Genomic DNA, 12,031 nt, shown 5'->3' on the forward strand with positions numbered 1-12,031 from the left:
CTGCAATAAACCCTCCATCTGAGAAAGAACAAACATCCCATTCTTCCATTCTCGCCTCCTGTCAATTCCTCAGATTGCAGCTTTCTTTGGTGTAGAAAGAAGAGCTTCCAAATCTGCAAGATCATTCCACAGTCTTTCTGTTAGTGAAACATTAGGATTATCTATTTCTAAAAATGTTCTTAATTCTAAAAATCTCTTTATCATCAAATATGTGATTCCTTATCGCGTTGCTTGATCAATAATTGCTCTTTTTCCTGCTCGCTTCCTAAGAATGGCATCAATTTTAGGAGTTCTTGCTGCTACTGCTGCTTACCTAAATTTACCAGTGAGATTTGCAATTAAATGAATCAGTTTAATTGCCAATGGCAAATATTACATCCATCCTTATATTTATTTATTAATATGTCAATAAAATAGAAAATGACTATTTATTAACGTATACAGTCCGTAAATAAAAATAATAACTCAGCTTGTCATTATTTTTTTTCAATTCATTTTAATTTCATTTCAAATTCAAACTGTCCAACAAAAACTGGAGTCGGAGTGACTCCAGCTCCGACTCCTTTTACCCAAAAAATCTGCCCGACTCCGAAGCTCTGATAATAAGCAAAATATAAAAGAAAACCTGAAAGGTTTCAGATTTTAAACTACGTCTAAAGAGGCGTTTTTTTAACATTTTGTATGTTACCTTTATTTACTAAATATCATGTTCTTCGCACTTAAACCATAAAATTCAGTTCAAGAACAATATTGAAAAATAATTTTAAATTGAGCCTATCTTTAGAATTTCCGATACACAGTCTCATGCGCTGGAGATAAAAACGTTTTTTCTGTACAACGCTGCCATTGCTCGCTTTGAAATCCCTGAGTTTGTTGATCAAACATTCGTTAAAGTTTTACAAAATATGAAATCGATCATAAAACAATTTCCAAATTTCAAATTTGGGCTTCCATATGCCCATGTTCGCAGTAGGATTACGTCATTCAAAATTGGATGGTTATAGGTACCGTTGTTTTAGCACAATGGGAGAAACATACATACATTTATGCAGATTCTTCACTACTTAATTTCTTCAGATATAATACAGGGCGATAATATTCAGTGGCAACAGTTTGAAAAGTGAAACGGATATTCAGAGTGATTCGGCGCAAAACGAAAACATAGTCCCTCAGGAACAAAGCCCCTTTGGACTAAAAATACATACGCTATTGAAGGAAAAATGATATAATTTAAATTCTCTACAAGGTTAATTTTCTAACCGCTGTTCTAGATCACGCATAATAATATATAAACTCTGTGAAAAAAATGTCAAAAGATTCTATAAGGAACTTTTAGAGTTATCATGGTTGCTGTGAACATAACTCATAAAAATAATAAATAAATAATATAAAAAATAAAAATTAATAAATAAATAAACAGCTCTCAAAGGTTTCAATTTAACGTCACATGACATATATATATACGTAACTATTCACGTTGCCAAACGAAAATGAGAAAATAGGACACGTTCTGCCAGATTCTCAAGACATATTGAAATACTTGAAATTATTTTTTAAATAACATAAAAATTGCATCTGTAATTTGCCCTTTAAACTTCCGGTGTGACAAACAATAACTTCCAATTTGTCGTCTGTCAGAAAAACTGGTATATCTCCACTTCTAATACAAGAAGAGAAAATTTGTTTTTGATAGTTAAGCATGTGGCCTTAAAAGTTAAATAAATAAATAAATAAAAATAAAAAAATAGATTTTTGGCCAAAATCGGCCCTTTTTGAACAAGGTCGGTTATCTTGAATCATGTTTACTTGTTTTAGGTTTTACTTTCAGTAGATATGATTACATGACAAGTCATAAAACCAAAACAGATACTTTATTAATTGTTCCTTGTATTCTAAATCTGAATTTTAACAACTTTTAAAAGCAAGAAATTATCAAATAATGTAACACATATTTTCTGCACTCGAATATTATAATACAATCGTGTTATTTTAATATTTGCTACTGAAGTACGATAATTCAGTTAGGTAGAACAGAAATTCGAATAAAACATTCTTGTGTTGATTAATTATGGAAATTAGCTTACTCTGACATTAAGAATACAAAGATTAACAAAATATTGATTTCTCGATGCTTTCCGTATGAAATAAATAATCAAAGGATATTCACCAAATCTAAAAATTAAAATTTAATATCATCTTTATCTTAAGCCTTTACTTCCGTAAGTATTAGTTTATAGAAAGGAACACGTTCTAATGAATCATCAAAATTTCGACAATGAAAGCACACATCGAAAACACACATGAACTGCAAAATTTTGCCTACCTTATATTTATACATAGAAATTTCTGTACTTTCAATGACGGAAGTCAAGCGTTATCTCGTTATCGTTATTTTATATTCGAGGGAGGAGACATGTTCTTCGCGATGCGACACGGATAAAAATAAGAACGGTAAGTAACTTGAGTTACCCAGAAGCCTCAGCGACAAATGCAAAATTAGACGCGAGAGATAGAGGAAATAATATATCAGCATGAAAACAGTTTACATGCAAGTAAACCTATTTCCTCGATCAGCAAACATTGTGATCTGCAGAAATTATGAGTACATAATTGACGCAAGCGTAGTCCATGTTAATTAATGTCAGCTAAAAAGCAGACTCAGATGTTGGCCAGCGAGAAGCACAATATGCCACTAGCCGAGAAAAAAATTTGCGCTTCTTTTCGCCTACTAGATGGCGCTCAACGAAGATTATTCAGCGAAAGTGTTTTAACAGCGTTTTTGAGTTGGAGCTTGAAGCGCGTTTTTCGTAATCGTGATTTCAAGAAGTATAGCAGAGCGGGCTGAGGCTCCATGCTAAGCTGTTTATATTTCAGTTTAACAAATTTTCTCTATTCGTAAAAAAGCTAATTTAAATTTTAAATTATGAAAATTTAATTGTATAAATTTAAAAGATTATTATTACTGCGAACTAATTTACAATATCATTTAAATTCAGAGAGCATATGTAAATTAATTGCAAGTATATTAAATCATGAAAAAATATTCAATAATCCAAAATCAATCCTAAAAATTTTAAAGAATTTTTAAGACTAAATTAATTTGCATAAAGTGAATAGTAGTTGAGCAGGCAAGAGACAGATCTTTTCAGGAGGAAGTTGCCTCCAAATTTAACCCTTCAATTACTCAATCCGTGCTTCATCATCCATATAGGCACGGGTATTGTAATATTCAAAACAATTATTCACTTTATGCAAATTAATTTAGTCTTAAAAATTCTTTAAAATTTTTAGGATTAATTTTGCATTATTAAATATTTTTTCATGGATTTAGATACTTGCAATTTATTTATATATGCTCTCTGAATTTAAATGATATTGTAAATTAGTTTGAAGCAATAATAATCTTTCAAATTTTTACAATTAAATTTTCATAATTTAAAACTTAAATTTAAATTAGCTTTTTTAAGAGTAGAGAAAATTTGTTAAATTCAAATTTCATTCCTTGCAGCAAGGCGAAAGAGAATTATTTAAATTTAATTTACTATTTATTCTTATTAAACAAACTGTTTATATTTTTCATATACATTTCCTTTTTGTGAGTGGTTGTAGTGGCCATCGGCTGCCCATGTGCATATTAAAATTGGCCGCCCTTTTTTTAAAGACATATAACAAGTTTGATAATCGTTTTGCTGTGCACAATCTTGCTCCCCGCTAGGATCGACCCTGCTATCACATTGCTTTACCAAACATATATATTGCTTTAAAAACGGCATCGCGCACAAGAAAGGTGAAGGGTGAAGCAAAATTTGGAAGAAAAAAAAAGGGGGGGGTCAAGCAGCCCATCAAAGAAAATCCTTTGATATATTCAAAAATCCTCCAATACATTCAGGGCCAGATTAAGACTTCTAGAAGCCCTGAGTATACTTTTAAAGATTTTGATTTGCGTGTGGGATTTTGCCTTTCCTCTCACATTTATTCAACGCCTCGATTTCTCCTCCTAGCGCATGCGCAATAAAAATCTCATCTAGGCGCGACCGCAGAAAGAGGACTCTTCCCATTTGTTTTTACAAGTTCGTGTACACACTTTATTGTACATATTTTGTACATATTTTGATTTATCAAAAGAATTAATTTTTATAAATGGGTGTTTAACGGTTACATAGACCCCCAAATGCCCCTCATTTAAAATGTACGTCTTCTTTCCATTTCTTTCTCGGTCTTAAACCATGTTATCATAGTCTGTTACCATGATAAAATCGGCGATGGAAAATTGTTATGATGCTCCCCTTTCCTAAATCCTAAAGGACCTTGGTGTCCCTTTTCCTCAATGCGCTAAGCTTGTCCTTATGTAACTTAATGGTACATACCCAATAACCTAATAAAAGCTTCTATCAAATTCATGATAAATACCAAACTAGCTTAACTCATTTCTTAAATTATGACAAACACGACATTAACTCATCCGAAAATTCTTATAATTATTAACGTTTTGTATGTTAACTCCATTTATTAATTATCCCGTTCTTCGCAATTACGCCACACAAAATTCGATTCAATAGCAAAATCACAAAATATTTAAATGCAACACATCTTTTAAAATTTCCAGGATATACAGTCTCGCACGCTGGAGATAAAAATGTTTTATTTCGAACAGCGTCCCATAGCTCACTTTCAAATCGATGAGTCTGTTAATCAGAAATTCATTGCAGTTTTATAAAATATGAAATAATAAACGATTATGAAATAATTTTCGAAATTCATCCTCCCGGGTGGGCCCACCAGCGGCCGAGCGGTAAAGACGCTGAACACTGGTAGTTCGGTCCGAAGTTCGAATCCCGCGAACGGGCATGGGCGTTTTGGTGGTGAAAGTCCTCCACGAAGGCATCCCTCCCTTTAGGCAGATAGCCCTCGTGTGCTTTGCCATAACTGAATAATCCCAATCCCATCCTATCCTTCAGAGCACATATATTCGCGGCCCAGACAGGAAAGTGGTTAGTGACTCGAACTGCCACTCTATCCCTCCACAGGAAGCAACGGTGGTCCATCTATTCGGTGCCTCTATAATAAAGTGACCACCGCTTTGGCCTTAGTAGTGACGACCGCTTATAACGGCTAGTACAGGCCACTTAAAATTTTTAAAAAATTGCACATGTTCGGGTGGAGGGCTACGTTATTCAAAATGTGGGTGCTATCATTTTCTCACAATGCGAGGTACATACGTACATACAAGGAGATTAGAATACATGCAGATTCTTCATTAGTTAGTTTCTTAAAAAATAATACAGGGCTATACCATTTGGTGACAACAATTTGAAAAGTGATATGCAGTTTATAATTATTACAATTACATTTTGAGACTAAATGCAAAAAATGAAAATTTTTCGCGCATATATATATATATATATATCCAAAATTAAGAAAGGCTTCAAAGAAAAATATCCAAATGTTACGAAAATTATTCCATTCAGAGAAATCGCAATAAAGAATCACCGAAAAACATTCTGAACAAACGATCAGTTCATAATGATTATTTCTCTCACAACAACATACATAAATTTAGAAACTATATGTGGCTGTACTCAATGAAGCATGAAAAAGTATAGGATCATATCGCATGCAAGAATCTACATTGTCCGTAACGATTTCCCCCCCCTCTCTCTTACCATTTAATATTTGTTTTGAATCAGACGAAATAAACCAGATTTTTTTTTTCGTTTATTTGTTAAAAAAACACGGAAAAATAAGTTTCAGATTTTATATTACGGCAATATTTGGTGGCAACAGTTTGAAAAGTGAATCAACGCAGAAAATGAAAGGACGCAAAATGCAGTTTTGAGACTGCCTTTGGGTTTTAACGTCCCTCTGGGCTCAAAAAAAGCATAGTGTTTCAGTAAGAGTAATTATATCTTGAACTGCATTTAGATAATTAAAAGTAAAATTTTTTGAATACTTTGTTACAAAATACATTCATACAATTAATTAAAACGAATTAATTGATTATTTAATCAGTTATTTAAGGCAAATCATTAGTGGCCAACCCGCCCACAGGGAAAAAGCCTTTGTAAAATCTGTTCCCTTAATCTGTAGCTTGTTATATAATTTCCCTTTCGCGAAAACTTTCCACTGAAAATTTTTTCCACGCGTGAGAGATAGGCTAAAAGAAATAATGATCTCCTCTATTTTATTTTCAATGGGTGGTGGCTACGCTTTAGTGCTCACTGACGTCATTCGCATTCTGTGAAACACGGCAGACGATTTTGCTTTCGAAAGCGATACCAAAAACATACACACTTTACGCAGATTCCTTTCCAGCAAAAACTAATGTCTCCCTGCCCATTCCGCCGGTTAAATTTTGAAAGGAAATGATAGCAAACACTGTAATCTCTAATTTGTTCGTGCTGCGCGTAAGCGAATAGACCCAGGACTACGAAATTTGGTACATAGGTGCATCTATACAAGAGCCAGTGCACCTCGAAGCGATTTTTTCAAAATTCGAATTACTTTTTTTTTTTTTTTTTAATTTTTATCTTTTTTGATGAAATCGCTACAAATGGGTAAAAACATTAAATAAGCTACAATTTTTTTGTCTTTATTCATTGGCTTTTTACAAAATTTTAGCGATATTAAAATGTTTATGCCTTTAAAATAAAAAAAATTCTTAGAACTAACATTCGTTAACATTTTTTATTTGTGCATATTGTATGTTGTCGCCAATAAAGTCTGCTTGGCGAGATTTGCGCTGGCGAAATGGAAAAGTACCGATATACGTTAGATTTATATATATATATATATATATATATATATATATATATATATATGGCGTTGTTCTAATATAGGTATTTTGACACAAAATCGGACTTTTTCTGAAATGACATGCTTTTTTTTTTTTTTTCCAGTGTCTCGATTCTACGACTCAAATTATGCCTAAATATTACATTTTGTAAAATTTGGTGCGAAATTTACGAAGAAATTCAAAAATTTATCTTGGCGCATTTTTTTCAGTTTGCGCCAAGAATAATTCACTTGGCGAACTTCTTAATTTATAGCAACCTATTTTCCTTTCCCTTTCTTTCACTGTACACGAGCGAAGGAAAAGTAATTTCAAATAATTTTAACGGAGTGGCATAAACCACATTTGGCGTTAATATCGTTTATAACATATACGCCAAATTTCAAAACGCGCCAATATGTAAATTCATGTATAAATTAGAAAATTTTAAATAAAGAAACTCTTAATTTTTTGATCGTGTGCCTAGAAATACATCTAATTTAAGATGATGTTAAAAATTGTATAGGTAAAAAAAATTTTTTTTAATAAATCGTAAAAAAATGTGAGAATTATATTTGGGTTAAAAATAAATTTCGAATTCTGGAAGAAGGAATCAAATAAAGTTTAATTAAAAAAAGAGATATTAATAAATATATATAAAATTCAATTAACATTGACCAGCTAAAATTTTGAGAGCTAATTTTTTAAAAACTACTCGTGCGATTTTCACAAACTTTTGCAGTATTGCACAATTCGAGTCGAAATATAGAAAAACAAATTGGCATGTCACTTCAGAAAAAGTCCGATTTTGTGTCAAAATACCTATATTAGAACAATGCTATATATATAAATCTAATACATATCCTAATTCGAGGTTTCGAGACATGAAAAACGCACGTTGAATTTCGTCAATCGACCTACTAGAACGGGAGATATAGAAATGCCACCATTCAACCCCCCCCTTTTTTTTTTGCGCAGTGTACAATTTGCTCAACAATTTTAGCAGCATACAGCATGAAACCTAATTAACTTAAGAGACATTCAGAAACGCTTCTTAGTAAGTACATTAGCAAAACACTGTTAACTCTTTTAATTAAAATTAATCTCATAAGAAAAGCAAAAATAATTTTAAAAAAAACTTTGTGAATAGAAAAACTTTACTTACTCTTTGTAAGTTTCACATAAAACAGCCAGATGTAACAATCCTCCTACCATTGGCAAACAGCTTATTTTACGAGCTGCAAATGAGCTTGTAGAAAGTATGTTTGAGATAATTTTGCAAAATAGTTGCAGTCCATTTATCATTGATTAATGGATAGTTTGGTTTGGCTTATGTGATTATGGCAAAGCGTCGAGGACTATTTACTTAATGGAAGGGGTGTCTTCGTGAAGGTCTTTTTAAGGGAAACTTCCTCGTATACAAGTTTCCCATGGAGAAAACCACGAAAACGCCCATGCAGTCAACCCGCTCGCGGGATTCGAACCTCAGACCGAACGATCAGTGTTCACCGAGTTTACCGCTCGGCCTCTGGTGGGGCAATTTCTCTTAGGAAGTCCTCCACGAAGGCATATCTCCTGTTGGGCAAATAGCCCTCGCGCCTTTGCCATAATCAAGTAAACCAAACCAAAACTCTGATGGCAAACATAGCAATTTTCTGCCAAGTAAGTAATTTTAAAAAGAAATCGGAATTTTATTTTCCTACAATATCTTTGGGCAGAGTATACTTTCCCAAAAGCAGTATTTCTTGCAGAACAGCTCGCAAATCCTGAATTATTCATCTACATTTTTCTACTATTCAGAATGAAAGCAAGTTAAAAGTACGGTAAAAAATGGCAAAAAGTGACATTTTTCTTACTAAAGAATGATTAATTTTGAGCTTCTAAAACAGTTTGCATATTTCGGTACTTTTCTGTTTTGAAGGCGCAAACGATAAAGTCGCCAATAATGGTACAACTGACGCCAAATGGAATATCTTCGCTGGTAACCTTTTACGCTTCATTTTCAAAAGAAGTCGCAGCCTTTTCTTATCAGATTGATTGTTTCTTTCAATACTGGCATACAATTACATACAATGTTTACAAGATAGTTCACTTTTTACGTCATTTTAAAGTTTTTGTGGTGGTGTGGTGTGGTGTATTTAATTATAGCAAAGCACACTAGGGCTATCTGCCTAAGGGGAGGGATGCCTTTCGTGGAGGACTTTCCAAGGGAAACTGGCTCGTATACACGTTACACATGGGGAAAAACCACGAAAACACCCATGCAGCCAGCCCGTTCGCGGGATTCGAACCTCGAACCGAACTACCAGTGTTCAGCGACTTTACCGCTCGGCCGCTGGTGGGCCTTTAAAGTTTTTGACTATCTACCTTTGAGGGAAGACAGTTGCATCAGACCTTACGCGGCGCACCTCACCCGTGACGATAATTTCACTACTTAGTTCGCTTTCACGGATTTTCCTGTAAATAGTGTAAATTTGTATATAGTGTATATATGTTATATTCTATCATTTGTATCTTTTATTTATGTGTTTTGTATTTGTATTGTATGTTATATCTTACGATATCTGATTTACATAATAAAACTTTTCTCAGACTTATTCTCAAGTCTTAACCACCCACTTATCATGATACAACACTACCAGACACCCACTTGTCTTTAGCCTCTCCATGCGCGCGGCTTTCTTGGTTTTCTTTCTTCTTGTGACGCTGGTCACTCCCCTTTTCGCATTTCCGACGCTTTCTCACTGCCCGTCCAGACTGCTCAACGTCTTGTGCCCTATTGGGATACTTAGTCATAGAGCCGGCAACGTCGCGTGCTCTACAGCGACAGTCCGGCATAAGAGTATCAAAAAAAAGATAGTTCAGTTTTATGCCCTAAGACCATTCGCGGTAATTAAGTCAATTAGGATGCAATCACATCGCTCACCCGAAGGCGAAAATATAGAAAAGGGTTAAATTCATCCATCCTAAGGAGAACGCATAGCGAAGTAAAGAACTGCGGTTTCACGTAATTTCTGAGTAAACTATTCGTACGAATTGAAATAATTCTCGCATTTAAACTTGTATTACAAATTAAGATTTAACTTGAAATTAATTTAGATAATTACTGAAAGAATTAGATTTTTGTAGCGTAGTTTACGTGAGATGAGATCACTTGGTGCCACGTGATACGAACCGGCGAATCAGGATGTTGAACCATGAAAGCATAGTAAATTCCTAAATAAATGTCTTTTTACAAATTTATTGTCTTTATTTATTGGCTTTTTACAAAATTTTAAATCATATTAAAATGTTTAAGCCTTCAAAACAAAAAAAAATTCTTAGAACTAACATTTTTTATGTGTATAATGTATGCTGTCACCAACAAAGTCTGCTTGGCGAGATTTGCGCCGGCGAAATGGAAAAGTACCCATATTTCACACACATGACGAAATAAAAAAATTTTGTGCGTTCATTTCAAATACCCCTTTCAGTACACATAGAACGAACTGCAGCATAAAAAAAAAAGCACAGTAGAGAATGCGTTATATTGTAAAAGCGGTGGGTAAAATACTATAAATTCAATAATATTAAAAATCGTATTCCGCGCAATTGGAGAAATAACAGGTGGCATCAGCTTTCTAAGTAACGATTTATCCACTCAGTGATCCTCTATTACAGACGAGCAATCGTCTGCCACACAAGGTTCTAAACAGGTGATTTCAAAACAACCAAAAGAATTACAAAACCGGTGCATTCATGAAAAGTTCGCCACCCCAAATAAAGTCAACCAGTTTTTCATTAGAAGTGGCGTAACAACTCCCCAATGAATCACTGCTCTCGGAGTTGTATCTTTCCCTTAAATGGGCTTGATTGCATTCGGCGCCACAAGCCTTGACATGGATAAAGTGTGAGGGTTTACTATAACGGCGCTAAAACTCGAACACAGCAAAAGTGTTAAAAAATTCCGTGTGCCCCGGGAAAGGAGGTAGGTGTTGAGGCGATAGATCGACGCATACAATGAAAGTAGAAATAAATGCACGTCACAATGGCATCTGATAAGGTATGCCGGCAGTTTTTAAAGCACGACCTTCGCTTGGAAAATATCGTGTTGTCATTTTCACGCGATGGTACAGGGCCCGACCTCGGCAGGCAGACGGCTGGAGGATTAAGCGATGCGTAACCCGACAGTGAATGGCAGGAAATATTCGGAAAAAGAGAACAAAATAAAGCGCCTTTTCTCCGTAATACGTTTGTAAAACAACAGGATCTTCCTTATGTATAGCAGAAGGAAATGTTGTAATCACAGCTAAGTCCAAAAATATTTCATTCTTCGTCACACAAAAATATTTTTAATTTGCAAATAATTTGGGTTAACTATTATTGTTTCACTATTCACGGCAAAAGAAAACAAACAAACAAATCTGAAAGCTTTATATTACGCCCAAAGGGGCGTTTTTTAACGTTTTGTATGTTACTTTTATTCATTAAATATCATATTCTTCGCTCTTGAACCATAAAATTCAATTAAACAGCAATATCACAAAATATTTAAAAGAGCATATCTTTAGAATTTCGGATACACAATCTCGCACGCTGGAGATTTAAAAAAAAAAAAAAAAAAAAAAGCCGTACAGCGTTGCCAAATGCATGTTCACATTTTAAAAAACTCAAATTATTTGTCTAATTTCTAACATTTTACTTTCTTAACACTTTGATTTTTTTAACAAATTACGATTCCTAATTTTTAACAGATTAAAATTCACATTTTTAATCTTATTTAATTTTTGGCAGTTCGGTACTTACGTATTAACGCAACCAGGCCAAAATTCGCATAAATTGCCAAATTTGGCGACCCTACTTACGGCAACCCTACGTGTTATACGTAGTTTTGTAAAAAGAGCATGTGGAGATTCACAAAATTTTCCTGCATTTTCGTGCAAATTTTTGTAATTTATGAGAAAATAGCAGTGTACATGGATAAAGTCAAGAGTGTGCGCAATGCCATTTTTGTGCAATTCTGGGATTTTTTTTTAAGTAAAAATAAGTCGACGTGTACATGGTTATGGCGAATACGGTTTTCAATCCGTGCTAAAACCAATAGCAAAAGATTTCCGCCGAAAAAATAATTCTGCAACTTATTCAAATTCGAAAGCGGAAGGGTTTAATTGCTATTTTATATTTTAAAACAAAATAGTATAAAAAACTGTATTAAAAATTATCTGTAATTAATAAATGTACATTTTCTTTCTATTCATACTTTTTTACTCAAACTTACAAATC

General features: G+C 33.7%; 1 protein-coding gene across 6 annotated transcripts in view; it reads right to left on the bottom strand.

Moving 5' to 3' along the window:
* The window catches only part of shot (dystonin-like protein short stop), a 696,871-nt gene that overhangs the window by 187,411 nt on the left and 497,429 nt on the right, over positions 1 to 12,031 (bottom strand). The window contains exon 1 of one of the 6 annotated variants that reach the window (XM_085812143.1): positions 2,324 to 2,438. The exons of the other annotated variants lie outside the window; for them this stretch is intronic. Coding sequence (XP_085668269.1) covers positions 2,324 to 2,338 — 15 coding nt within the window. The 5' untranslated portion in view covers positions 2,339 to 2,438. Of the gene's footprint in view, positions 1 to 2,323; positions 2,439 to 12,031 lie in introns of those variants that run through there. 6 annotated transcript variants of the gene reach the window in all.

The sequence above is a fragment of the Stegodyphus dumicola genome, chromosome 2, assembly GCF_044657685.1.
Source record: "Stegodyphus dumicola isolate Sdum_Otavi_A_Nest chromosome 2, ASM4465768v1".
Lineage (NCBI taxonomy): Eukaryota > Metazoa > Arthropoda > Arachnida > Araneae > Eresidae > Stegodyphus > Stegodyphus dumicola.